At 51.0% G+C, this 27,756-nt stretch overlaps 2 protein-coding genes across 2 annotated transcripts; one reads left to right on the top strand and one right to left on the bottom strand.

Moving 5' to 3' along the window:
• Nucleotides 1-200: 200 nt before the first annotated feature.
• On the bottom strand, nucleotides 201-22,264 carry OCRL (OCRL inositol polyphosphate-5-phosphatase; the record flags this gene model as incomplete). Its single annotated transcript, XM_080352481.1, is given in 24 exon segments — nucleotides 201-1,730; nucleotides 1,847-1,958; nucleotides 2,729-2,856; nucleotides 3,393-3,477; nucleotides 3,702-3,821; nucleotides 6,147-6,170; nucleotides 9,494-9,729; nucleotides 9,949-10,114; nucleotides 10,424-10,534; nucleotides 11,406-11,541; nucleotides 12,489-12,598; nucleotides 13,647-13,758; nucleotides 15,247-15,434; nucleotides 15,584-15,700; nucleotides 17,513-17,627; nucleotides 18,101-18,202; nucleotides 18,760-18,921; nucleotides 19,011-19,131; nucleotides 19,540-19,611; nucleotides 19,688-19,798; nucleotides 20,445-20,483; nucleotides 21,310-21,389; nucleotides 22,043-22,159; nucleotides 22,161-22,264. Coding segments are annotated over 24 exon segments (2,793 nt in total). The 3' UTR covers nucleotides 201-1,605.
• A 937-nt stretch (nucleotides 22,265-23,201) lies between these two features.
• ERCC6L (ERCC excision repair 6 like, spindle assembly checkpoint helicase) lies at nucleotides 23,202-26,987 on the top strand (the record flags this gene model as incomplete). The annotated part of the gene is made up of 1 exon (XM_080352744.1): nucleotides 23,202-26,987. The coding sequence occupies exon 1, from the start codon at nucleotides 23,274-23,276 to the stop codon at nucleotides 26,985-26,987; it is 3,714 nt and encodes a 1,237-aa protein (XP_080208870.1). The 5' UTR covers nucleotides 23,202-23,273.
• Nucleotides 26,988-27,756: the final 769 nt, after the last annotated feature.

Genomic DNA, 27,756 nt, shown 5'->3' with positions numbered 1-27,756 from the left:
ACCCGAGGAAGAGCTCGGCTGCCTTTGGAAGGCTCCAGGTTCCCAGATGGAGCGCGGGGCAGGGAGGACAGGGAGCCAAGCTGCAGCTTTGCGTCACGGGATGCTGCAGCCTGGCAGCAGCCACCCCCAGGCTGCGCAGCACAGAGCTATGCGAGGGATGGCAGGCTTGGAGTGAGCACCCAGAGCAGCCCCGCTGAACCTTGCACAACGGAGGTTTATTTGAAATGAACAGTTTCCCAATAAATTATGTAATTTAAAAAATTTAAAGAAAAGAAAATAAAAGAGCCACAAGGCATGGGAGAACCCAGCAGCTCAGCCAGTGCACAGGGACCATGGAGCAACAGACACCCGTGGGCTGAGCACAGGCACAGGTGGGGGCCCCAGGACCCCCCCACCCTGTCTCTGGCAGCTGCCCCTCTCAGCCGAGGCCATGCAGCCCCCGGCCCAATCCGGCAGGACTCTGCTTAGTGTTTGAGTGGGACAAACCTCCCTCTTGCACTCATCAGTTGCCACCCCCAGAGTGTCCCCTCCCCAGCTGCGTGTGACCTTGGCACTCCAGCTCCCCGCAGCACAACACCCCCACATGCTCCTCAGCCCCTCCTCTGGGCCTTAAGGTGGATTCCAGCTCATTTACCACCCCCATCTTCTCCCCCCAGCCCATAGCCTCTGGTAGCACCTTGAGGAGGGGAAGCACAGCACCCAACACCACCCCGGTCACCCGGCCCTGGTCCTACGCCTGCTGCTCTGCAGGCAGGGCAGGGAGGGACAGGAGCTGCATCCTGGTCCACGCCACGCACAGGGGCAGCCCTGGAAAAGCCAAGTGCAGCTCGCTGCCCCGCCTGCCCCAGGGCCCTCTATGTCACCCCATGCCCTGTGGCCCCAGAGGAAGCTGATGGGGCAGAGGGGAAGGGAGAGAGGAGAGCAAGGCCCAGGTGACAGTGGTAGAAGGCTGGGAGGGCAGAGAGATCTATGTGTCCGAGACCTACACCCCAGGAAGGAGGAGAGAGGATAATGCCCCACTGAAAGGAAGAGGTCAAACATCCAGATAACCCTCCCGGGACAGCCACAGTCCAGCTTTCACAGCACAGTGATGGGGCACTGGGGTTGGCTGGGCCTGTTGCGTGGCAGAGGGTGACACAGCGCGGGGCTCTCACTGGTACAGCCAGCACACACCAGCACGCAAGGACACAGGGCACATGCTGAGCATCAGCCACCCGTGCCATGGCCCTTCAGGAGCACTGGCAGTCTCCACCCTTCCCTGCAATGGCTCCAGGGAGAAGGGGGTGAAAAAGGAGAAAGAAGCGTGACTTGGGGAGCTGGTGACACTGCCATGGGGCTGGTGGCACAGTGCTTGGGTATCAACAGATCCACCCACCTCCCCAGGAGAAAGCAGGAGGCTCCTGTCGTGGATGGCAATGCAATGAGTGTGCATGTCCTCTGCAGCGTAGGGTACAGCGGTGGGAAGGAGAGGGGAACACATCCCTTCCAGCTGTAAACACAGCACTTGGGGTAGCTCAGAGCCTTTTACCCTTCTGGAACTGTCAGAGGCCCAGCTTCAGCGCAGCACTGGTGGCAGAGGCCTCAGCTTTGGCACACAGGCACAAGTCACTCCTCATCCCCAGCAAGCAGGAAGCTGTAGAGGAAGTTGATGGCACGCTGGCGGTCCTGCTGAGTCTGCTTTGCCATCAGGTTGGGCGGAGGGCGCAGGAGGAGGCTGGAGAACAATGCAGCTACAAAGGCAGGCAAAACTAGTTATTGGTCAGGAATGGAGACCTTGAAAGGCACTGGGAAGTGGTTATGTTTCAGGGAGAACAGCAGGAGCAGAGCAGAGAAACAAGAGGCTTACCGATCATGGCGACACTGACATTGTTGTCTTCTGAGTATTTGAGCAGCTCTCGAAGGAAGGACATTAGGTACCGAAACACACTGCGATGGCAACGAGGCAGCTGAAAAATCACCTGCAAAGGAAGAGACAGGAAGCTCTTCCGGCTCACACTGTGGCAGCGGGGGCATGCTGTGGCACTGCAGGCACTCAGCCTTGCCCCTTCTGTTGCCTTGAAGCTGCTGCGTGACAACTGGCGTGAGCCACAGGCCCAGAAAGCAACAAGCCACCAGCTGTAGCCCAGTGCTGATGGCACTCATGGGCCTGCGCTCCAGGTAACGCTGCCTCTAGGATAACTGTGGCACTTGGCAAAAACTACCACTGCCCTGGGGCTGCTTCCCACATGGATCCCAGCTCCTGCCTCCCTGACTGCACAGCAGCAGCATGAAGATGAGAGGTTTCCTGATGCCAGTACTGACAATGTGCCCAAGACCTTCTCCCTCTACTCGAGGACATGTCTGGCCCTGCTTGCTGCCCCACCAGCTATTTTTAAGAGCCACTTGGTCACAGTCCTTAAGGGATATACAGGAACTGCAGCTCTGAGCAGCTGCTTAAGCCCTCAAGACCAGTGGAGGCCCTTCCACTCCCCAGGGTTGCTATTCCACACCCCATGTGCTCAGGTTGCCACAGGACACATTTGAGGTCTCTTTGGAAGCCACCAGGACTTGCTGGGAGACACTGTAGTGCCAACCTTGGGGCAGCAAAGCACTACCAGAGCACCCAAGTCATCCTGCCCACTGCAAAGAATCTTCAGGTGCCTGCTCCCGAGGCCCCTTGCCAGCTCCCGGGAAGGGAACCCCAGGACCAAGGCAGAGCTGGTAGCGGCCCCAAGCCTGCTGCAAGCACCTGGCGGCACAGCCGGCTGTTGTGTGACCAGTCGAGGCACCGCTGATACAGCTCATAGCAGATCACTGGCTCTGGCAGAGCCTCCAGGAAGATGAGGAGCGCTTCAGCCACAGAGTGGTTACTGCCCGCTGGACCGGTGGGAATCAAGGGGCACATGCTGAGCAGAGGCACCACCTCCCTCCCCGCTCTGCCCCTGCCTCCCCTCCTCCCCAGCTGCTCAGTCTCTCCTTCCTCCTTGCAGGTCTGGCAAGTTCTCTGCCTGCCCGACCGCTCCCTGACACCAAAGCCCTCCTGGACATCCCTTGTCCCCCATCCATGGAAAATGTCATTCCATCTACCCGGCACTGCGTTTGCCAACCCTCTAGCCCCACAGAAGTCCTCTCCTTCATCAGACCCGTCTCCGGATCATGCTCCCCAGTGTCCACCTTCATCATTGCACTTGGCACAGCCTCGCAGAAGCTTCCAGAGCTCTGGCCCCGTGGCTGCTTGGGCCAGCACATGTTCAGCTTCAAGAAAGGTTCTCTCTGAGGGGACAGAGGGAAGCCAACCCCCTAGCAGGAACCCTGCCACCTAAAGCTCACGGACAAGCTCTCCCGAGAGCGAGCCCCCTCAACAGAGCTGAGATCCAGCGGGCTCCTGGCAAAGTCAGGCACAGCAAGGATACGGATTGTCTCGGGGATACTGGTGTCCAGGCAGTCAATGATTTGCTCCAACTCTTCTTGCATTCCCGGAGTCTGGAACAGGTCCTCCTGCCAAAAACAGCACAAGTATGGACAAAGTCACCTTCCTTACAAAGGCTGAGGCACATAGTGACAGCGGGGTGAAAGCTGGCACCCCCAGGCAGTGCCTCCAGCACAGGGGAAAAGCCCTACCCTATAGATACCAAACTGGAGCCGATCTCCAGCTGCTTATGATGAACCAGGTCAACAAGCTCTCCAGAACTTGCCAGCCCAGCAGAGGGCTCCTCCCTCACCTGGTGGCAGGCATGCTTGAACAAGTGGTCCACCAAGAGCCAGATCTCCTTCGGCACCTGCAGTGGCATCTCACTTGCATCCTCACTGTCCAGGGAGCCCATCTGCAGAATGGATTTCTCCTGGTGGCAAAGAGAACACGAGGTTTCAGGGAAATCCCAGTCCCTCTGGAAGGGCCTTGGTAAAGAAAGCCTGGGCAGGAGAAGAAGCAGGACCCAGGACTCATCTGGCCCTTATCTGCTCCACAGGTCCCAGCTCCACTCCCTCCCGCTGTCCCACAGAACAACCTGCCCGCTCCACCACGGAGCTGCAGCCAACAGTCTGAGCCGCTCCTAGAGCTCCACAGCCACAGCAGCTCCCACCGGAGGGGCCTCTCGCTGGCCAGGATGGCCTGTCCGAGCCACAGCTCCCAGCTCACACCCTGCGGCCGACGCTCGGGAGCGCTGGGGCCTCACGAGCCTTTCTGCCGCATTGGCTTCCACATTTTGGGTTCAATCCAGCCATCGTGCCTGCTCATGCAGCCGATCTCCTCTGGATGCACAGTCAAGGACAGGCCTTTCCTGACTCTGTGCTCCAACCACGGCCGCCCTCTGGGCTCTAAACCAGTCCCATTTTCTACAGCTTCTTTCCTCATTTTCCAAATGAGAGGTCTCTGCTGAACACAGACCACCGTGACACCATTGTTCCCTTTTCCCATTTACTCATGCAAAGCAGCTGACGAGCTCAATTGCTCAGAAGTCTCCATCACACCAATCTTCAATGGGACTGATTGTTTTTTTGCTGGATTTTACTCTCACTTTACAATTGCTCATGTTCCTGTGTGCTCCCAAGGAGGCAGCCATGCCCAGATCTCCTGAAGCACATTCAGCAGAAGCACCCAGAAGGGACAGCACAAGCAGGAACACAACCCAAGGACACCAGCAGAGAGGAATGCCACAAGCCAAATGCAAAGCGCATAATTTCAGCTGTCAGCTTACATGACAACTGTGATCACTGTCCCTCTGTAGCACAGTCACAGCTGGGGCTGGGTTTGGCTTCCCCCAGTGCATCCCCAGGTTGGCACAAGCCATAGCCACGCAGCACAGAACAGCTTTGCCCCGCGCACCACTTGATATCCCTCAGCCAGCAGACGCTGGGTCATGGCCACACGTCTGCCTCGCTCATCCAAGCACACAGGAAAGGTTCAGAAGCAGCATGTTAGACAAGTGCGTTAAAATCTTCCTGTGAGAGGGAAAAGGCGAGAGCTGTGGACCCTCTGAGAGTTAAGGACTCTTCAAGAGAAAATCTCCACGCCAGGGCACCGCAGCACTGGGGTCAAGTGCCAGAGCAGCACTCGCCTCTGCCAGGCACCACTTGGCGAGCTGTGGAGACCCCCAAGGCGGGAGACCCCGGCTGGGGCTCCTCAGGGCGGAGAAAGAGGAGGAAAAGGAGGAGAAAGAAGGAGGAGGTGGCAGCGCTGGGCCTCGGCTGGCCGGGCACCGAGCGCCCTCTCCTGCCATTGCGGGGAAGGGAAGGGACGGCTCGGTCCGTCCTCTCCGGGAGAGGGAAGATGCTCGGCCAAAGGAGGAGGCAGACACCGAACTCCTCACTTTCGCGCTGCTAGGAAGGAGTCAGGGAGCTTCACCTGGTGCAGCACCCAAGGTCAGTCCCTCCTGGCGAGGGGCCATGCATACCCTGTCCTCTTTTACCCTGTCACTGCACTGACCGCCCAGAGAGGAACAGGTCACCCAGCCCAGGAAGCTGCACAGAGGCAGCTCAACAAGCAACCAAACGCCCAAGTTGGTGCAGGGAGAGCAGGAACAATGCTGCTACACATGCACCAGCATCTCCCACTTGCTCTCTGTGTGACTGATTTGACTCGCCTGGCCTCCAGTGCAGAGCATAAGTGCCAAGCGAAGCAGCGATCCTGCCCCAGCACGGGCGGCTGGCAGAGCGGGTGACCCACGCTCTGCTGCTCGAGGAAGCACAGAAACACGTGTCTCCACTGTAAGGCCCTCCCTTGGCCTCCATAAGGACACACCAAGATGGAAAGAGCAAAAGACTTCAGCTTTCTAACTCAGCCCTCTCCCCGCACGTCTGAAGAGAGTGATGTGGTGAACCCCACCCTATGTGCATGGTTGCAGCTAGTTCAGCCATGTCAAAGGTTGCCAATCTTTTCTGAAAATATTTATTAATTGCTGCTAGGATCATAAGAGTAGTTTTTTTTCCCCCCAAAGCAAATTTGGCGAGCTTTAAGCAGCTAGCTGGGCTGGCCCCATCTTGGTTATGGGGTCACTCTGTGACATGTTCTCATCTAACCCACGGCTGTGCTAAGAGGCTTTGCTGGAACAAGCGCTCCCTCTGCTCCCACCTCCCCTTCCCTCGTCAGCAAAAAACAAGGGGAAAACTCTCATTCTTTGCAAACAAGCCATTGAGAAGCAGACCTCCCCAGCAATTGCTTGTGTTACCTTTTCTAAGAAGTTGTCTTCTCCCTGAAAGCAGTGGGAAAGAGAGAAGAGGAAAAAGCACTGTTAAGAGAGAGAACACACTCTCAGATTAAGCAGAAACCTAATTTGCATTACAAGAACCTACTGAATGCCAGGTCCTTCACACATTTTGCTGACATAGCCAAAGTTAAACCCGAGGTGAGAGATTTGCCTGCCAATTAGCAAAAATCCTGCTCACATGATGCACAACCTTGTCAGGATTTCTACAAACTCCTCAATGGGGCCTTGCAAGCAGCACTGTTCACTATCCAGCAAACAGGCCACGGGCAGATCAGAGGTGTCCACCAGGAAGACGGTCCCCTTCTTGAATCTTCCTGGACAGAATAAATACCTCTTCATTATTCCAGCCATCTTCCCTTGTGACCAGGTCAGAGACAAAACATCCAGTAGGTCAAATCTGTATTTCTGAGTGCGTGGCAGCTGTAGAGCTAACAGGCCCCCTAAGCAGCTTTGTGTATAGTCAGGGAAACTAGTGTTTGTGCTCAGAACCTCAGGCTGCTCCTTGTTCTCACCCTAATAGCATTAACAGGCTGCAAGGGGGAGCACGCCAAACCTCCTCCAGCCTGCATGTCACATCCCTCAGGTGATCCTAAAGCATCGCACCTGTTTACCAGCGCAGTGCAGGCTGGCAGCACAGGGCATTGCTCAGTGGAGGCTGCAGGAGGAAGCAGAAGCAGGTTGCCCAAGCTTAGTTTTGGCAGATTGACCTTTCAGGGTGGGAGCAAACAAACAGCATTCAAGGGCTGAGCTGGAAACATCAGAGCAGCCACCACAGCACAGGACATGCCTGGGAGGGAGCAGCACCTTGAGCTCCGCTGCAATTTCTGCAGTGCCTGCTTCCTTTGGGGGCTCACCGAGCTTTAACACAACCACAGCAGACTGGCCTCTTGCAGAGAACAGCTTGCTCCAAACACGAGCTGGCACAGGTTCTTCCAAGGCACAGAGGGAAGGATGCAGTCACAGGTTTGGGACACCAGATAGCCTGAGTGAGTCATCCCAACAGTCTCACAATCACCTACTGCTTGCCCTGCACTTCACCTCTCTTCATGTAGTGTTCAGCACAATTAGCTCTGAGAGACTAACCTGCTCCTGACAAAGATTCTTCAATAGGCTTTTTAAAGCCCACTGTAGGATCCCAAGAGAGAAAAAAAAAGGATAAGACACGAATACTGAAATCTCAAAGGCAAGATGCTCGAGTGTCAGCAGCGTCTTCCAGGAGAACTAGGAGAGCAACTTCCAAACAAGCTTCCACCTATAGTTCACATCACGCTGCCTCTCAGGCTCTCACTGACCTGCATTCTCTAGATCTCCCTCTGTTGAAGACAACAGATACAGTCTAGCCAGGCTGAGAAAGATGCTTGATGCAATGAATGACAAGCCCTAACACTGCATAAGTGCGGGAGGGAAAATGGTTCTTCATACACAAACATGCTGCCCTCCTCGCACACAGTCTAAACCTCAGCTAAATACACATCACTGGGACAAAATGCTACTGGGCTGCTACTGGTCAGCATGTGCACCACTGGCCTGTACAGAAAGTGCTCAGCTTGCCTCGTTTCCAAGAATTTATCAACTCAAAGGTATGATCAAAACCAAAAGACCTAAAAAAGCTCTACCATGACAACAGCTTTGTAATCTAATTGACCAAATTTTGCTTTGGGCCATTACACGTCACATTCCTTGATTTTTCTTATCAAGCTCCGATTGATGTACTGCAGTCCCCCGGCCTCACTGACACAAGAGACTCTTTCCTTGCTGCAGGTGCTGGGACAGGGTGCTCTTCCACAACTGTTCTGCTTCTTGTACTTCTATGTGTCTCACTGAATAACAAGACTGAATAACAATAAGTTATTTCACTGAATAACGACTTAGAAAAGTAATAGCGTGTCTGTGAAGGCAGAAGCTAAGAGTGAAGGCCCAAGCAAGAAGTCACCGCCAAGCACTGAGCAAGAAAAAGCAGGTAGAAAAGCCACTAAAACTGATGAAACGCTCCACACCAAGTTCAACACATTTTTAGAACAAGACCGACTTTCAGTTGAATCCTGAGAAGTAGGAGGAGCCTGAGGCCTGGATTAGCTGCTTGAATTGAGGAGACAAACATATCTTGCCACCCAGATTCCACATAGCCTGATCTTGTGAGTAGAAAATCAAAATTCTGGGATAAAACCAGACTTCCTGTATGTTTGGTCTATGAAAAAAGCAGCTGTCTACAACAAAAAGGTGAGAACTGGAAGAGGCAGCAAGAGGCATGGTGTAACTGCTAAACAGAAGTGAAAGAAGTGTAAGCGGATGGGAGGGGAGGCTGTCAAATCTACAGATGTGAAAAAGCAGCAGCTCACTGGAACAAAACAATGCATGCAAGGATGAGACTGCAAGATATGAGAAGAGAGGAAAGGTATCGCATGTCAGAGGCTAAAAGATTGGGCTGATCTTTCAGGCGAACAAAAAAAGAAATGGCTTTCCTGGCTAAACAAGAATGAGTAAATATAGTAAAACTCAGGAACTGCTAAACCTCCCTGCAGCAAGGCTGGGAAAGGCCGCCAGAAGAGAGGAACGAACACAGGCTGAAAACAAGGGTTAAGATACCCAAAATTTGGCTTAATCTTGGAAACAGCTCTAAGATACCGAAAAGACAGAAGGTGACTAGGGCAGAGCTGCACCCCATCATGCACACACAAGTGGCCTCAGAAGGATGAATATTGATGCTTGGGGCCGGTGAAGCCCTGGGGAGAGGAACAGTTATCTCTGAAGCACAGAAGAGCTTCCTCATTTCAGTTGGTGTGAGAGGAACTGGCCGAGAGAGGCTGTGAGACCGGCCTTTCGCTACGCGGCACTCATCAGCACACCTAACAGCAAAGTCCTCCTTCGGTCCTCCTGCTTCTGCTTGTCCCTTCTCCTGAGCAGTGCAAGTGCCACGCGCGTCCAGAAAGAAGAGAATCCTGGAGCTCTCATCACTGCAGAAGCAGCCTCAGCACCTCAGAGGAGAGCATTTCAACGGTACCAGTGCCGCCCAGCTGAGCCTGCCAGCACCAACGTGATGGTGACACAAACCCCCAAGGTGCCAGGATAACTTATTCATCCCACCCAACAATATTTAGAACCTATTCAGAAATAGGGGATGAAGTACAGGCTGCCAAAAAACATTGGTTGTGGTGGAAGGAACTAATAAAAGCGCATCTCAAGCTCTGGAAAATGTAAATCAGCACAGCTGACCCAAGCTGAAGGCATTACCCCTGCTTCTATGAGTGAACAGAAGGGAATGTGCTCTCTCCCTGTTAAGAGAGCTGCTCCAGAACACTGCTACTTACCAGGTCAATGAGTTTGGTGACTGGAACTTCTCGGATTGGTCGTCTCATTCGGCATAAGGCCTCCAGGGAGGTGCCAAAGCAGCTGGGCAGGTAGGTCCCACTGATGGTAAGGAAATAGTCCTTCCCTCGGTCCAAGTGAAGGACCAGAATGTCCTCAATTTTATCCTCGCCAGAGTTCAGAAGGGTTACTGAGTCCTTACTGACATACACATCCAGGGAGATGTCTGTGCTCTCATCTGCAACAGACAGGAGCTCTCAAGAACATGCAGACACTCTCCAAAAGGGATGACAAGGACAAACATACAGTGGCAAGGACAAAGGCCACGAAACTGAGAAGACAAACAGACAAAGAAGATGGCAAGAAAGGTGAGAAACGGGAAAGACAGGAAGGGCCGAATGGAGATGGAACAGCACTTTACAACAGTACACATTGGTGAAACCTTGGTAAAACTCACCTGGTTCCAAGTAACCTTCACAAGGCTCGGCCCGAAGCCAGGGCTTACAGTAGTGGGTATCGTTGAGCTTTGGGATGAAGGAGAAGTGACAGGTGACCTGGCCATTATTGGTGATCTGGAACTTCTGCTTCTGCAGCTGACGGAACTTCACATTCTCAAACTCAAACTGTAGAGCAAAGAGAAAACACAAACGGTGTCAGTGGCCACGATGGGACACACAGCCAGTCACCCAGACTGCAGTGGCAACCGCTGACTGCGAAGAGCCCACACAATGCAGAACTCCTAACAGAAGACCTGCCAAGAAGCCAAGGCAAGATGTCCCTCCTAATCCAATCATAAGATAATAGATGAAGTTCAATTTCCTATAATCTAGTTTACTGAATCAATCCAGTTCACTGAATCAAAGTCTTTAAAAGTAGCTCTAGCACTTTAAGGCTGTTTGCTAAGTGGACAGTGATTCAGGTTGCATCCTCACTTCTCTCCTGCTCAGCTCCAGTGAAGGAAGGAAGTCATTCTCCATCCTGTCCATCATACGAACGATGTCTTCAAACAACTTCCGATACTTCTGCTCATCGACAACCTTCACCTGTGGAAGATCAGAAAACACTCAGCAAAGCTTCTGACCACTTTCACTGGAACTCTTTTGGTCACGAGTAAATTGCATAAGTGAAATACTTCTCTAAACACTTGCTATGTGCACCTGAAAGGTTAACAAGCTGCATATGCAACTTTGCACATATTGTACCACTGCAGATGTTACTAAGGTCTTTCTGGCCACTCACACTCCTGGGAGATTACTGGGGGTGATGTTGGTGGGACAGCATTGATATTCCACAGCATTACTCATGATTCTCCAGAGGAAGAGGACAAAGGCTCTCCTTTAGGGAGACTTGAGCTATCTTGGGAGCAGGAGGTAGCAAAAATGGACATGGACTCTCTCTATTTAGTAAGTGAGGCAAGCCAAATCTGCTGCCAGCCATCAACCACAAAAGGAATTCAGATATGAACCAGTGATACATTCTCTTAACACACCAGAGCCAACACCAGAACAGTGGGCACAACTCTACAGGTTTCTGCTGTGTCTCCTTGTGAAGGAGAGAAAACAGTGGCTCACTAGTGGCTCTTACTAGATATGGTGGATTATACCCTGGAAGCTAAGCAGCATCATTAAAGCAGTCGATGGGAATGGCTTTCTATTTACTACTAATCACACCTGCTTGGGTAACCTCCAGTGATTACCGTGGCGTAACACTGTCCCGGTGCTCCACAGATGAGCTGCACTGTACGTGACAACCGGAGCTGCCGAGCTGCTTGCCGAGCAGGGGCTGGCACAGCTGCCGCACAGCAGCACACCTCACTCGGTCCATTAGCAGAGGTGCCTTGACTATATAACTACCTCCCAAAAAAATACATGACAATATTGTGATCCTAGCCTAGCATATAACAAAAAAAGTTACCCCGATGCGGAAAAGTGCGCTGACTGGCTTGTGGTCACTAGTCTTCAGCTCCATATGGCTGCAATACCGGAGCTGATTTATGTTCCCTCCTCTCCAAAGGATTCGATCGCACCACGCTGGCACACGACACTTTCCACTACAAAGAAAGACAAGTTACCGGGGAAATCCGACCACCCTAATAAACCATCGAAGCTGTTCCTCTTCCCAGCCAGGCAGCTCCCTCTACCCCCGGCCAGGGCTGTGTCAGCAGTGATGGGATGAACTCCTGTCACTTCCCTCAACTTGAATACTATGTTGCTGCTTCGGCTGCCTTCCCCTTTCCCTGTGCAGTGGCTAAAATTCCCCTCCTTTCCAGCATCAGGAAACAAAATAACCTCAAAACCAGACTGTTTCACAGTCTGAAGCCATGTGTACTGTGACCCAAGCTGCACCAGTTTCTTTTGCTGTCAGATCTTTCTGCCCACTACAATCTGATCAATCACTATTGTTTGCACTACGGAAAGTCGACTCCACTATTACTACCAAGTCTGAATCCTGGGTTATCCTTCTCCAGATTAACTACTGTGCTGATTCACAAATACAGGCAGAATAAAATCCGATCGCTATACGGTTTGAAAGTCCGGAGTGCCTCTGTTTAGGGCAAGCTTCTGGAGCAGACACACGAATGTCTGTGGGAGCACCAAGCAGAGAGTGGTGAGCAGGAGCTGCTGCTATCACAGCGGGTGTGCAAGTCAGGAGACAGGGTGACTCAGAGACAGCGGTTCCTTTTATACCATTTGTCTGTCCCTGGCAGCAGAACGCTGATTCCCCCCAGCGCAGGGCCACCCCGTGAGCTCAGCTTTACCCGCCTTCACCTACTGGAATCAGCAGCGACAGAGGTTTAAGGCATGTGCCTGCTCAACGTACACAAGGTCTGCTTATTTCAGAAAGTATGGGAAATGAAGGAGAACACACTTGTCTGTGGACTCCAGCCATCACCATAACACCAAGAGCTATTTCCAGCTCCATGAAGCAGAAAATCAAGTTTTGTGAGAAAATACTTTTTGCGTCATAGGTAAACATGTGCATTGGCAGCTGATTTACCTGGAGTCCCAGCGATCTGTTTTAGAGTCGTATTTATATGTGGGGATGAATTTAATCTCTCCCTCGGTGAAATCTGCAAATGCTTTCTTATGAATGCGCTGGATATTCAGCTAAAACAGAAGAAGTACACTTTAAGAAAACAAAAACCAACAGCAAACCAAACCACCACCAACAAAACCCAAAAAACCAACAAACTACCCCAAACACCCACACACAGAGCAGAGTGTCAGAGAGCAGACCTGCAGGCCGAGCAATTGCAATCTCTGGCCATAGGATTCACCTGATATCCCCAAATCTGTCTCTAAGACCTTATACCTTTCACACAGCACATCAGTGGAATGTTTTCTAAAACACACAATACAAATTGTCACAGTGCTACTTGCAGATCAGCATAAAACAATAGTTAAATGAAATATTAATTGCTCCACTTGTGCTAAATGCCTTCATTAGTTTTTAGACTGAAGTATCGCCATCATTAATATTTCACTGCCAATCATTTTAACAAAAGCCTCCAGGAGTGCGTTTGGCTGACAACCTGACGCTGCCTCCCTTTCCTCATTTCCCCTTCTAAAAAATGTCCTAGTTGTGTTCCTCACAAACCTCTAAGCTACAGTTTCGCGCATGAAGCTCCACAGTACAGCAGGAATGAGGTACTGAACAGATCCAATCAGACTTACTGCTAAACTGTGGGTCAAAGATGATATTACACTGTTTCTGTTCATGTTTCACAGGTACAATCCTTCACCTTAAAGACACATCTGGTGCTGTCTTGGTTTTCCATGTGCTGCGGAGGAATGCTGAGCAGGGGAGACTCGCAGCAGAGAATTTAGGTCAAACTGGCCGAGCCTTGGCTACAAGCACTGCTCTCCAAATCAATACCTCTTCCAGAACACTGACCACAGCAGCTTTCATTGCTGCTACAAATTCCTGCGTTCTAGCTTGCAGTTTGTAAGCAAGAGAGTCACCCATTGCCCGAGTCACCCAGCTAATCCCAGTACAGTGTAGAGTCTGTTTCAGTTTGGGCTCTGTCTGGGGTCTAGCGTCTGTGTGCATACACACTTATTGCAGAGGGTCTGACAGCTCCTACCCAGCACAGGCTCATCTCAAACTGTGACAGCCCTCACAAGTATGGAGCAAATCTAAGCAGAGTTCACTGACCTGGTCATATGTCAGCAATTTCTGAAGCTCATTCTTACTGATGAGACTTTTCACTTCATTGGCATCAGGGAGACAAAGCCTGTAGTTCAAGTCCCCTAGCCAGATGACAACACTGAAAACAAACATGGAAAAGAAGATCAGTAGTTCAAATCACAGGCCACCCAGGGAAGAAGGGGCGTAGGAGAACAGATGGTTGATTGCCGGTGGTTAAGGTTAAGGCACATGGAAGACAAAAGCAGATGTGAAAGATCAAGTCTGACAGCAGAAACTTCTAGTGGCAGCAGAACCTACATTACAAGGTCCATCTCCTTTGGAATTCCCATGGGATTGAAGACTTAGTTTAATGGGAGATATGCATGTTTGCCTCAGTCTGAAAAAATCCCGACACCACCACCAACTCTCCCATGAAGTGTATCTCCCCAAGGTTTATAAGCTCCCAAGTGACACAAAATCCACCTAGTATTCATGCTCTCCTTGTGTACAGCAGAGGGCAATGACAGCTCGATAAGCGGAGCCTGCTTGTCACCAGGCAGGCTGACGAGCAGGTACCACGTGCCTCACGCCATACCATGGTTTCACCAGTTCTTTTTCCACTGCCTTTGGTGCAACCAGATCAGGCCACGACTGTATCACGAACCCAGCAAAGACTGAGTGATGCATAACTGGCAAAAGCAGAATTAGGTTCCTGTTGACTTTCTGACCTCCAGAATGTTCTTGTTCTATCTCACCCGTCAGCCATACCTGCTCACCTCAGCACCCATCAGCACCTACTCTTGCTCTGCTTCTCTCTGGGCTTTCAAACAGACCAGCAGCCTTCTCATTACCAGCTGCTGAAAAACACTTGCATTCACTCGTTATTCCATAAAGGTTTTTTTCAAAGATTAAAATCTAAACCCCTCTCTAGTATTGAAGCTCTTCCTGTTTATAGTCAAACCTCGAAGTTCCCATTAGTGGATCATCAAAGATAACCTACTATCTGAAGATTCCTCTCTACTAATCCACTCTACTTTTTATTTTCAGTTTTTAAATGGTTTAAAATTTAACTACAGAAGTATTTGTATCAAGTTTAAGAAAATCTAATTTATGTGCTTTGCTGTACAGATATTTGAATTTGATTTGGATTATTCAGCACTGCCACATCACTAAAAATAATAACAATAATTTTTTAAAAAGTATTGCCTTAAAAAGAAACTGAAAGAGCAACTGTCAGCACTTGGTGCCTAAACAGCACAGCCTCTGCTCATCCTGCTGTCTCGTTTCTTCCCCTAATCAAGCTCCCATTTGCCATCACAAAAACCCCTCAGTTTCTTCAAGCCCTGTAACATTCAGCCATTGACACAGGAACGGTGCCGACTGAAATGGAACTATCATACACATGTGAGGAAAGGGACCTCAGTGACAAGTTTCACAAGTCACCGCAGTAAGAACGTGACCATGTAGTTTGACTGCAGAAGCTCCAGTGCACCAGGGACCTTGGCATTTTCAGTTATATTATTAAGCCAGAAAATTTATCTGCATGAAATCTCCTGTTTCTGTGATTCTGACTTGATTTGGTTTATTAAACACCACTTCAAAAGGGAAAACAGCAAAACAAACTTACTCGTGTTTCATGATGTTGAGCTGAGGTAGACTGTCATCAGGGGTGACAAAACTCATCCGAGCACAGATGTCCTTATAATCCTGGTTTCGCCGCTCGAAGTCCTCCACGTGAGCAGCGAGGTGCGAATTGACAACGCAGAAGGTTGTGTTGTGGAACACAAACCTCACGGCCACACCGCCCTTGTTGCCCTGGGGAGGGTGGGGACAGTGGTCGTGAGAGGAGGTGGCAGGACAGGCACCGTGGAGGAGATGGGATGGCACAGACTGGTGAGCAAAACCAGACAGTGCTGCTCCTTGCACGGATACACGGAAGCAACAAGTTGGCCTCGGTGACTCACCATCTTTCCCATGATTCCTGTGCCCACGGACTCTGTCATAATCTCTCTGATATTGCTCAAATGATCCTTCTTAGCAAATACAAGCAACATCATCCCAACTAGACGGACCATTTGCACCTGCAAAAATAAAAGGGATCTTCATTTCCCAGAAAGTCAGTGGAAAGGCAGTTCTGATTCACCTGCTACACCTCATGTTCTGGTTCTCCCTGCTCCTGACTGTGTTCTGTGCTCAACTCCTGCATGCAACAGCCACCCAAAGGACCTCATGTCCCATAGCAAAGCTCTGGAGGATAATCTGTCACTCCCCAAAAGCCATCAGCTGTGCTGAGCTCACCACATTCCCCACTCTGGTGCTTCCCTACAAACAGGGTTGTCTTGCAAGGCAACAGAAACTTAATAAACACACAGCAGATAGTTCATGAACAGTCTTTTGCTCTAATCAGCAATAGGACCAGAAGAAGACACCAAGTGCTCTAGTTAGGCACATCAGAGACTGCTGCTGTCGCTGTGGGTCCAGCCCAGAGTCGGTGCTCGCCTTTGCTTACTCAGAGCTACAGCAGAGCCAGTGACACGCTAGAGAGGAATGGGCAGAAAAGCTCTTATTTCCTGAGGCAAGTGTGCCTGACACATGGGCTGTCAAAGGGCAGCCATCTCCGAGCCATGCAAACTGCTTTTGAGAAAACACTCATTCTCTAATGCAGAGTCTCCTTCTGGAACGAAGATGTTCTCTGCTGCAGAGCTCGAGCCCCAGGTGCAAACACAGCACTGCCACGCACCATCCCAGCAGGGATCTCAGCTCCCACACTGGTTCTTGTGCACGTGCTAAGCCCACGCACTTCCCGGGCCCTGACCCCCCCTGCACCTTCAAACCAAACCGTGGGATTGTCACTTGGAAAGCCAGAGAGACAAGACCTCATCTTCTTCAGCACAGTCTACACGCTCACTTTAGAAGTATAAAAACATTAAGGTGTATTCAGATTCAGTCTGTGTAGTGAAAGAACAAGCTGACACCAGAAAATTCAACTGGAAAAGCCCAAGTGCTCAGTCCACTCTGCAGGAGTGAAATTTGCACGCAACCGCAAGTCTTATCTACGGTTTCAGTCACTTCCCCTCTCTGCTGCCATATCCTGTGCTCACCCTTTCATGAGAGTGAGAGAAACTCGCCTAAAACTCAAAGTAAAGGGAGGGAACAAGAGCCTCTCTGCAGTTCAGGGAGCCCTGGCTCCTCCATGGCTCCCTCCTCGATGTTCAGCAAGGTGCTGTTTTCCTGCTGTGATTACCAGTAACACATTCCACCAAACTCAACTCCAAGCAAGCAGAACAGGGGTGTGACAGTGAACACGTGGGCTAAGGAAGAAACTAGTGAATGTATTTAGGCCTGGTACCTACAACACAAAGGTTTGCTACAGCTGAGATAAACAACGGCTTGCTCAAACCCAACAGAATAAAGCCCTGCTGCCACAACTGAAGCAATTCTGTCCCAAAGCAGCAGCCGCTGGAAGGTTTCACCTCATAAATTATCCCACTCCTTCAAGGAAAAGCTATTAATTTCATTTACCAGCTCGAGACATACCTTGCTTCTACAGTACAAAGGTGAGAGGATAACACAGCTAAAGAATTTGAACTCACTGCTGGGATTCTATAGGGCGTACTACTTCCCTGACACCTACCTCATATTTTATAAAGTTATTTTGTTCCCCATCTTCATGAATTTCTACTTAGAAGTACAACATCCCCCTACACCTGCAAGGCAGAAATAGACTCTCCGGATGTAATCTGGCACACCTGACACACGTGCAGGTCCACACACACCAAGTATACACCCTTGGTTTCTCCAGTCTTTGGGACAGGTGAGGAAAGGGGAAGCCTGTTTCTGTTTTCCTCCCAGTCACGTCAGCTCTATGCCCCACAACACCGAACACAACTTACTTTCTTATACTTGGCCTGAGGGTGCAGGGCCTTCTCCACAGCAGCCAGCCATTCTTGTTCCTTTGCAGAATCAAAGTAGAAAAAAGCCTCCGTGCTGAGGTCCAGCTCCTGGAACCTGAAAACCGAGCCAATTTAGCACATCCCACCTCTCCTACAGACCATTCTCTTTCTACAGAAAGGTCCAATGTGAAATCTCTGGCAACAGCTCTTCTTGGAAGAGAAGCTCCTTATTCTCCCTTGCTAAATAAAGCACCAGAATTTCACCACAATGCCTCTGAGACTCTACTGCAACACACTCCAGCAACCGCCTCTCTGAGAAATATTCCTGTAGGCTGAGGACCACCAGAGAGCTCCATGGATGCCTCAAAGAACATCCATTTTGTTATGCCATGCCAGCCTCATTTAACCCAAATCTCTGTCTCATCCAAATGGCTCTTTTCCTTCAAAGAGCTCTTCTGAGACATAGCTCAGCTTTGTGGAACCCCTGAGAACACAGCAGGAACTTAAAATAAATGCACCCCATCAGTACGCAAGCAAGAGCGACAGGAAACCCAGTACCACAAGTAACACGAGGTCACTGCTCCTCACCCGATGCAATAGAAGTCTGGAGGCTCTGCATCGCACACCAGCCAGGGCTCCAAGCTGCTGTCTGGCGACTGCCCGTTCACATTCCACGTCCCCACGAAAAATCTACAACACAAAAGCGGCTGAACTGTTAGAAAACACAGTAACAACGGCTTTAGCGCAGTCTCTCCAGTGCACGCACAGCAGCGTTCAGGCTGGCAGCACACAACACACAAGCTGTTGGTCAGGACAGCTATGGGGTAACTGGAAACTCTTCTAGGCTTGGCTCATTTTCAGGGGCACTTATCTGAGGGATTTCGCAGAATGCTACAAAATTGCAGACATTTCACCAGGGCCAGTGAACATATGGCTCTTTTAATATCATGTCCTGTGTGGCAATGCTCAGACAGTGTGGTGGGACAGCTGCCTTTACCCTCTTTCTGCCCAACTGCTTCTGTCTTGAGGGTTAAGAGATCTGACACACACAGGGGAAATGATGCAAAAGGAAAAACTGCCCTGCAGACACTTTTTGCCCTTCAGTCTGCACTGGTCCTCGTTTGCCACCCAAGCTGGCCACACATTAGCAGTTGTCAGCTTTCAAACCTGCGCCAGGTTTGAGTTCACAGAGGAGATTCAAGAGCTTTGTCTCTATGCACTCTCCGTTCCTCAGTCACAGCTCTGACCTGAAGTTGTGAAGGTTGACGTATGCCTTCTCTCTCTTGGCAAGCACGTGTCTGATGAGGCCTTCTCTTTGTCCCGACTGGGTACTGGGCAAAAACATTTTGCGCATAGTGTTGGTCACTTTTGGCTGGTCCCTTGATGCACCCTCTCTCTCTCGGTGAAATCTAGGACGGAAGCAAGAGCAGAATTAAAACTGGTTCTGCTGTCTAGGAAGAGAATGTTAAAAGGGGAACAGATTCACTATTTTACTTACTGCCTATTTTGAGGCACAGGAGGAGGTGGGGGTTCCCGGCGAGATCCCGTTTGGTGGTTTTGCATGTTTCTTTTCTCTTCTAAGCTTAGAGCGTTGAAGTCATCCTCAAACTCCAGAGCCCCTATAATGAAAAAAAACAAGCACGATGGCCTGAGAGACAATTTAAAACCGCTCAGATCAAGAAGGAAAACATCTAACTCCACAAAAAGCGAAAAAGCAATATATCAACTCTGATGACTCAGGGAATGAGAGAAAGGGGTGCTAACCACAAGTCAAGGCAGGATGGAGGTTAACAGACACAAAGCAAGGCACTAGGCAGAAGACAGCACTCAAGGAGGAATGAATTGTCCAGGGCAACAGAACTCAAGGACCGAGATGTTTTATTTTGTGCAGGGTAGTGTGAAGTGAGGAAACGGGGCAGAGGCCAGACTGCTGAGTGCAGGGTCCGACACAGCTCCCTGTCACTGTACAGACACAGAGCGTACAAATGTGGCAGTCAGTTCAATACCCAAAGAGTCCTGCGACAGACCTGGGAGGTTCTTCTCCACCTGATGGCAGGTGTCTGAGTCCTTTGGTTCAGGAAGAGAAGCTTTCAGCTGGGCTGGAAAAAAAATCAGCCCTGTCAGCAACTGCTAGCAGTCAGAGGATTTCACAAACACAACTATAGCTCTGCTTACCCTCCTGTATGCTCTGCACTTCTGCAAGGAATCCCAAGCAACGCTCCTCATCGGGGATTTCAAAGAGTCGCTCTGCTGTTTTGTCACCTTGTATCCGGACCTTGCAGCCTGCTTCAGGCACAAATACAGACTCACAGAGTCAGTCAAGGCTGGTTCACAGACATCATGCCCTGGGAGTGACCATGCTTTCTGGGTATCCTTTGCACACATCAATGACAGCCAACGTCCACCTATTGCTTCCGACAGAAATCTGCACCTAAGCTAGTTTCCCTGTGCTTCTGAGATTCCCTCCCGCCTCCCTTGCGGCACCACCAGACACGTTTTCCTGGTTTTAGGAATAATTCTCCCTGCTGCTATCTCAAAAAGAAGAGCTCTAAAAGTAGTAAGAAAAAATTATTGAGAGAATCTGTGACTAGACAGAGCATTGTCAAGACTGAAAAAAGCAGATAGTAATCTAGGTTCAAGTATAGGCCAAAGAAATGGAAGGGGAATGAGAATGGAGGAAAGATTTCAGAAGTTTGACCAATCGCCAGTACTTCAGTCTGCTCATTTAAGACCATGTCTGTCATGACAATTGACTGCCTAAAAGAGCCAGACAATGTTAGAGGAAACACAGCCCTTGCTTGATCAAAAGACAAACACAGAGTATGGAGGAAGATTATGAAGTCGTAGGTAAAATAATGATGCATCAGTGCCGTACAGGCAGCCTGTTTCCTGAAAAGAGGTTTAGCCACGTGACTGCAGTTATAAAACTTACTGTTTGTAGCTATATCAATCAGCAGAGTTTCTTCTGCCTCTGGAAAAAGAGAAAAAAGGGATGAAGAGATTTAGACTGAATGCTGCAGTGACTGAGTACTCAAAAAAGCATGCCCACTACTAGCCAGAAAACCACGGGAACAAACAGCTTTAATTTACATCTCCACTGTTAATAAAGGCTCCAGCAGAAAGAATGGTCATACCTGGACAGTCAAAGTATCACAGGAAATTCCTAATATTCAGAATTGTCATACACCTAGATGGTTTGTTTGACATCAGTGTAGCTCCTTTGGGAAAGACCTACAACAAACTTCGGAGCTTGTCTACACAGCAAAAATGATGGGCAAAAGCACACTGAATTATCTAGAAGGGTACAAGCTAATTCAGGAAAAGGTGTTTTTATTTCTGAAGAAGAATTTGGTCCAGACACATACACTGCTACTGAAGTGCTTCCAAGACAAGACCTAAAGCTCCTTCCTATTCCAAGGGTGGCTCTTGCCAGACTTTGCAGTTCTGATCTAAACAGGCGGGAATCAGATTAAAGCTCCCAACGCTTGTCATTATGGAGAAGACAGACACACAGACATCAAATGTCAGCCATTGCCAAACATGCTGGCTCTGTATCATGCCAAGCCCACCACTCATCTGAACCAGCCACATTCCTCACTACTGTACGCTGACATGGAAAGAGGGATGAGGGGGAAACACGATTCCACAAATGGTGAGTTTTAGTTTCACAGAGAAGCATTCAATCCATACAGGTGCTCAGGAGGCAGCTCAAGAAACGCCACTAAATTCTCATTTTGCTGATAAACAGCAGTGGATTCCTGCTGCCACAAGACAGCCCACTCCGGGAGAGTCAGTACCTTGTACGCATTTAAAGCGGCTGTTGATGGGAATATAATCCGGATCAGAGTTTTCTTTCTCCTGTGAATGAATAACTACCCTGGAGACAGAGAAAAAGCTTGTAAAAACACAGAAACAACTCCCTCCTCATATACAGACAAACGTTACTACAGTCAAAAGAGCTGTATTTACAGAGAAACACAACGTGTGATTTCTATTGCTGTACTACTGGGATGGGAGACAAGAAAGGGAAAAAGAAGTTCACAGACGTGCAGGTCGTGGTGCAAACATGCGAGTGTGCGGTGACAAAGTGAGCGCCGCTCAACCTGCACCGCTGCCGGGCAGGTTCAGCGAGCGGCGCAGAGCAGCGGGGAGCAGCTCAGAGCAGGCTGCTCAGCCCTGTCCGCGGGGGGGGGAACGCGGGGAAGCCGCGGGCACCGGCCCCGCTCTGCCCCGGGCCCCGCGCCCGGCTCCGCCGTGTCCCGCTCCGGAGGGGCCGGGCGGCCCGGGAGCTCGGCGGGGAAGGAGAAACGAGCCGTTCCGGAACGCGGCGCCCGCACCTGCCGAAACCCCGCAGGGGCAGCACCAGCACAAGCGGCCAGACCGGTCTGGGCGGCGGCGCCTCCGCCGGGCACAACAGGAGCCGGGCCGGAACTCCCGCGTCCCGCTACGGGCACGGGAGGCCCAGAGCCGAGCTGCCCCGGCTCCCGCGCGGCCGTTAGCGGCCCCGGTCCCGCCCGGCCCGGCACTCACCCGTAGCGGCCGCTCCGCCGGCCCAGGCTAAGCACGCACCGCTCCCGCCGCCCAGCCCGCACCTCCGTGCCGGCAACGCTCTGCGCCGCAGCTAAGGAAACCGTCGCCGACTGCGCTTCTCCTCACCAGCCCCCCGCCTGCCCGGCTCCCCCCAGCCCTCCCCGGCCCCCGGCAGGTCCCGGCGGATACGAGCAGGCCCCAGGCCGCGGCGGGCGGCTCCATGGCGGCGCCTCGGTCTCCCCGGGACTCCGCGTTGATCACCGGCGCGGCACAGAGCGGCGCCCGCCACGCTGCCCCCTGCCGGCAGGCGGACTGCCCCACTCGTGCCTGGAACAGAGGAGGCGTGGCCGGGAGGGAAAGGGGCGGGGCTTCTCCAGGGGCGGGGCTTCCCCGGGGGCGGGGCTCTGGGGACTCGGGGCGGCACTGTGGGGTCCTCGGCCGGGCGGGAGCGCCTGGGAACGCAGCCAGGCTCCCCGCGGGGCGCAGCGCTCCGGGGTGTCCCGCACCTCGACCTCCGCCGCGTGGCTGGGGAGCCCCCGGTGCTGGTCCCTTGTGCCAAGGGACCCTCTCGGGAAGGGGCGCGGGCGCAGCCCCACTGCCGCCAGCAGCCCCACTGCCGCCAGCAGCCCCACTGCCGCCAGCAGCCCCACTGCCGCCAGCAGCCCCACTGCCGCCAGCAGCCCCACTGCCGCCAGCAGCCCCACTGCCGCCAGCAGCCCCACTGCCGCCAGCAGCCCCACTGCCGCCAGCAGCCCCGCCCCGCGCTGCCCGCGGCCCCGCCCCTTCTGGCGTTGATTGGCTGCGAGCCCCGCTCATTTGCAGTCGCCGTGCGGCAGCGCGGGGCAGGACGGGAAGGGCGGGCGTTTGAAGCGCGGGGCGGCAGCCGGAGCGCGGGCGCTATGGCGGCCCCGGGCCTGATGGCGGCGGCGGAGGCCGAGGAGCAGCAGCAGTACCAGAGGTGAGCGGCGGGGATGCGTGTGGAGAGCTGAGTGGGACGGGACGGGCTGGGGGCATCACTGGGCCCGAGGGCGGCCCGGGGTGGTGGAACCCCCGGGGTGCGGTGCGGGCTGGGCCGGGCGCGGGCGGTCCCGGCGCGGTCGGTGCTCACGGTGGCTCTTGCAGGCTGGTGAGCGGCGCCAAGGCGGCAGTGGGCGACGGGCAGCTGGAGGAGGCGCTGCGGCTGTTCCGGCTGGCGGCTGCCATCTGCCCCTCGGAGAAGCTGCAGAGCCGCATGCAGCGGGTGGAGGAGGCGCTGGCGGCGGCCGAGCAGCAGGAGGAGGAGGAGGAGGAGGAGGAAGGCTTTGTGGACGTGTGCGGTAGTGGCCTGCTGATCTATGGGCAGATGCACGAGAAGCTCTTCCAGCACCAGCGGGAAGGGGTTGCCTTCCTGTATCGCCTGCATCGGGAGGGCAGGCCTGGCGGCATTCTGGCAGATGACATGGGCCTGGGCAAGACCATCCAGGTCATCGCCTTCCTCTCGGGTATGTTTGATGCCGAGCTCATCCGTCATGTCCTGCTCATCATGCCCACCACCCTGGTCAGCAGCTGGCTGGCGGAGTTTGCTGGCTGGACCCCTGGCCTCCGTGTTAAGGAGTTCCACGGCACCAGCAAGACGGAGCGCACCAGGAACCTGGAGAGGGTCCAGAGGAAGAATGGCATTGTCATCACAAGCTACCAGATGCTCATTAACAACTGGAAGCAGCTTGCCAGCAGCAAAGAGCAGGAGTTTGTCTGGGACTATGTAATTCTTGATGAAGCACATAAAATCAAGTGCCCGTCTAACAAAACAACCAAGTGTGTGTATGCGATTCCTGCAAAGCATCGTCTCCTCCTCACAGGCACCCCAGTGCAGAACAACCTGCAGGAAATGTGGTCCTTATTTGACTTTGCATGCCAAGGCTCTCTCTTGGGAACGGCCAAAACTTTTAAAATGGAATATGAGAATCCTATTACCAGGGCAAGGCAGAAGGATGCAACTCCGGGTGAGAAAGCACTGGGGCTAAAGATGTCTGAGAATCTAATGACAATTATAAAGCCGTATTTCCTCAGAAGAACCAAAGAAGATATCAAAAACAATTGTGCTGACAAACCAGATGCTCCTTTTCTTAAGGATCCAACTGAGAATGTTACTCCTGTTATGCCATCTCTGACCAGGAAAAATGACTTTGTTGTGTGGGTGTACTTGGCACCAGTGCAGGAAGAAATCTACAGGAACTTTCTCTCTCTGGATCACGTAAAAGAAGTGCTGATGACAACCCGATCACCTTTGGCTGAGCTGACTGTCTTGAAGAAGCTGTGTGACCACCCCAGGCTTCTGTCTGCAAGAGCGTGTATCCAGCTGGGCTTGGAAGAACAGGAGAGCTCTGAGCAGGATCACGGGAGTGAAGCTGGTATGCTTCCCTGTGCTAACAAAATAGATCATCTTTCTGACGAGACTCTGATTCAAGAGTCTGGGAAAATGCTGTTCCTTATAGGACTCCTAGAAAGACTACGAGAGGAGGGACACCGAACCCTGGTCTTCTCGCAGTCGAGGAAGATGCTGGATATTATAGAGCACGTCTTGTCTTGCAGACAATTCAAGATCATGCGTATTGATGGAACAGTAACCCACCTAACAGAACGGGAGAAGCGTATCAACGCCTTTCAGAGTAACAAGGACTACTCTGTCTTCCTGCTCACTACACAAGTTGGTGGTGTTGGTATAACCTTAACGGCCGCCAGCCGAGTGGTGATCTTTGATCCCAGCTGGAATCCAGCTACAGATGCTCAGGCTGTAGACAGAGCTTATAGGATTGGGCAAAAAGAGAACGTAGTAATTTATAGACTGATTACCTGTGGTACAGTGGAAGAAAAGATATACAGGCGGCAAGTATTTAAGGATTCATTAATAAGACAGACTACTGGTGACAAAAAGAACCCGTTTAGATATTTCTCCAAACAGGAACTAAGGGAGCTTTTCGCATTAGAAGATACGCGAACATCTGCAACTCAGATCCAGCTGCAGTCTTTGCATGCCACCCAAAGGAAGACCGACCTGCAGCTGGATGAACACATTGCTTATTTGCACTCTCTGGAAATGTTTGGCATTTCTGATCATGACTTGATATATACAAGGGAAATAGCTCATGAGGAGCAGGTTGAGAGTGAAGAAGCCCATCAGTACATTCAACGGAGAGTACAGAAGGCCCAGGAGCTAGTTCAGTTAGAGTCTCAGCTTAGTGACCAGAGGATGGAAGGAGCCAGAAGAGCCTGTGAAGAGATGTGGCAAAGACCGCCAGGATTGGTTTCCCAGCCAAAGAAGTTGTCTCCAGGGTTGAACAACATAAATCACTTTGTTTCACCACCTGTAGCTGATAAATATGAAAATGACGAAGTTATTGATCTTACAGAGAATAAGGAGGTTCTTAATGTCAGTTCCAAAATGACAAGTCTGACTATTGATGACTTGGATGAAGACAAACTGACACAAGATGTGTCCAGTATGGATACAGAGCTGCTTAATACCAGCAAGACCATGAAAAAATCTAATATACAAGAATCAGAGCAAAATCTTGAATCAAGCATTATACTGTCATCACCTGAACTTCACCCACTTGGTAAAGAGAGTGTGAGTCTTGAAAAGAAACAGTGTTCCAATGTACATGCAGATAGCTTGACTGAGGCAGGGAATGGCCTATCTGGGCATCATCAGCATTCCTCTAATGAGTCTGGTATGGCTGACAATCACGAAAGATTAAGAGATGCAGAAATGTCAGATCAGGTACTTGACCCACATGCTGCCTTGGGGACAGATAGGAATGACGTTCCTGAGCTGGCTTTGGCTGCTGGTGTGCCAAGTGTATCAAACACTACACCAGAAATCCACGCTGACTTCCTGAAGTCTTGTGCACCGGAAGCCAGCTTGGAGGATATGTCTGTGCCTTCTCTCCAGGATCAAGTCGACTTCAATTTGGTCTTGGAAGAGTCTGAAGATGGATGGCAAGATGCGTCAAATAAGGAAAGCTCACTGGAACACTCAGAAAAGCAGGGCCTCCAACTGAAAGCAGAAAGTTTTTGTGAATCTCCAGTGAAAACTTGGCTAAGTGAGAACAGTAACTGTGGAAAACCCTGTCACACAGCTGGAGAAGAGCCAAATAACTCTATGCAAGGAAGTGAAGCATCGGAGGAAAGCAGTGGTGTTTCTTGTATTCGTAGAACGAAATGCTTAAAAAGAATTGTTTCAGACAGTGAGGATGAAGATGCTTCCATTATGATCTTGGAGGAAAACCAGTCTGAAAAAGGGCCCTCTCCCTTGAACAGCCCTCTGCATCAGTTTCTGGAAGGAGTTAGTGCATCCACTCCTAAATGTTACAGAAGCGCAGGAAAAGCCATTTTTTCTCCCAGACTAATTAACAGTGGTAACAGGTCTAATGCTTCTAGGCGATCTCTAATCAACAAGGTAGTTGATGAAGTTGAGGATATTGGAGAAATCATGGGAACTGCTGATGAAGATGATGATGGTGACAGTGAGGGGGAGCAAGATGACCTTGTGGAAGAAGCTGAAGAATGCAGTGGGGAATCTGCCGAGCCTGAAGAAGAACCTACTGGACAAACACTCGATACAGATGAAGAACCCTTCCATCTAGACAGTTTGCGCTCCGAGGAGTCGGAAGCACATGAGACAGAGTCATCGCAGGAGGAATCCACTGGTGATGCTGAGCTTCAGTCGGGTGAGCAGATAGACTCCTTCACCCAGGAAAGCGTCTCGGAAAAAGAGGTTGGTCAGAGTTCCTCTCCTGACGTAGGTGATTACAATACCTTGGTAGACAGTGGGAAGAAACTTAAGGATGATGGAAAACTACAGGAGGCATTGGACTGTTTCCTGCAAGCTCTTGACATAAAGAGTGGAGACACTGAAGTTATGCTTATGACTTTAAACTTGTATAAACAGCTAGCCCAGAAATGAAATATGTATACTTTTATTAAGTACAGTATCACTCTTTCTCCTTAAATGTTTATCTGAACCATAGCACTGTGATTTTTTTTTTTTTAACTGATGTCTGCAATGTACATTTTTTTCATGGTGACTGAACAAATTTAGCATCTCCTCCTGTGTGAGGAAATGGTTTAAGAACCTAGTTGTCAGGTGCTGGGTGCTGGGGAAGGGACTTCACTGTGGATTCGGTTCACAAAGCTGAAAACTGTTCATGCTCCTGTCTGATTATTTAATAATAAAAAAGTCCTTCTCCAAGGTTGCAGGCCCAACTTCATCTTTTAGTCCTTCAGATTCCGTCACTGCCTGTCTCCTAAGAGGATTCTGAGGGTGCGATTCCACAGCAACTTCACGCAGTTTAAACTCAAGCTACTCTAGTTCTTCCCCTTTTGACTTGAAATAAGCTGATATGTCTGCCTGAACATCATCTGCCCCTTAGGTGAGCTGGAGAGTGTAAAGGAGAGAACAGAACTACTGCAACATGGTTTTAAGTTGGTCTGAAACTGTATTTGCTCTGGAGGAGTGTGCTGGTTTGACTGAAAGTGAGTTAATTTTCTTTGTGCAATTAGAAACTTTTCTGTTTTGTAGCTAGAATGGTCACTGTTTGGGTTCAGTTTGAGAATGAGAAGATAACACCATAGGACACTTTCCAGTGTTTTTTGAGTTGGAACAAAGAAAATATAAGAGCTTAACATTATCTTAGTTGTTGTCTGGGACCCAAGGTCTTCCTGAGCTCTGGCTG

Source organism: Nesoenas mayeri, assembly GCF_963082525.1.
Source record: "Nesoenas mayeri genome assembly, chromosome: 13".
Classification (NCBI taxonomy): domain Eukaryota; kingdom Metazoa; phylum Chordata; class Aves; order Columbiformes; family Columbidae; genus Nesoenas; species Nesoenas mayeri.
The sequence above is the reverse complement of the archived record's forward strand: the minus strand, read 5'-3'. Positions and strand labels throughout refer to the sequence as shown.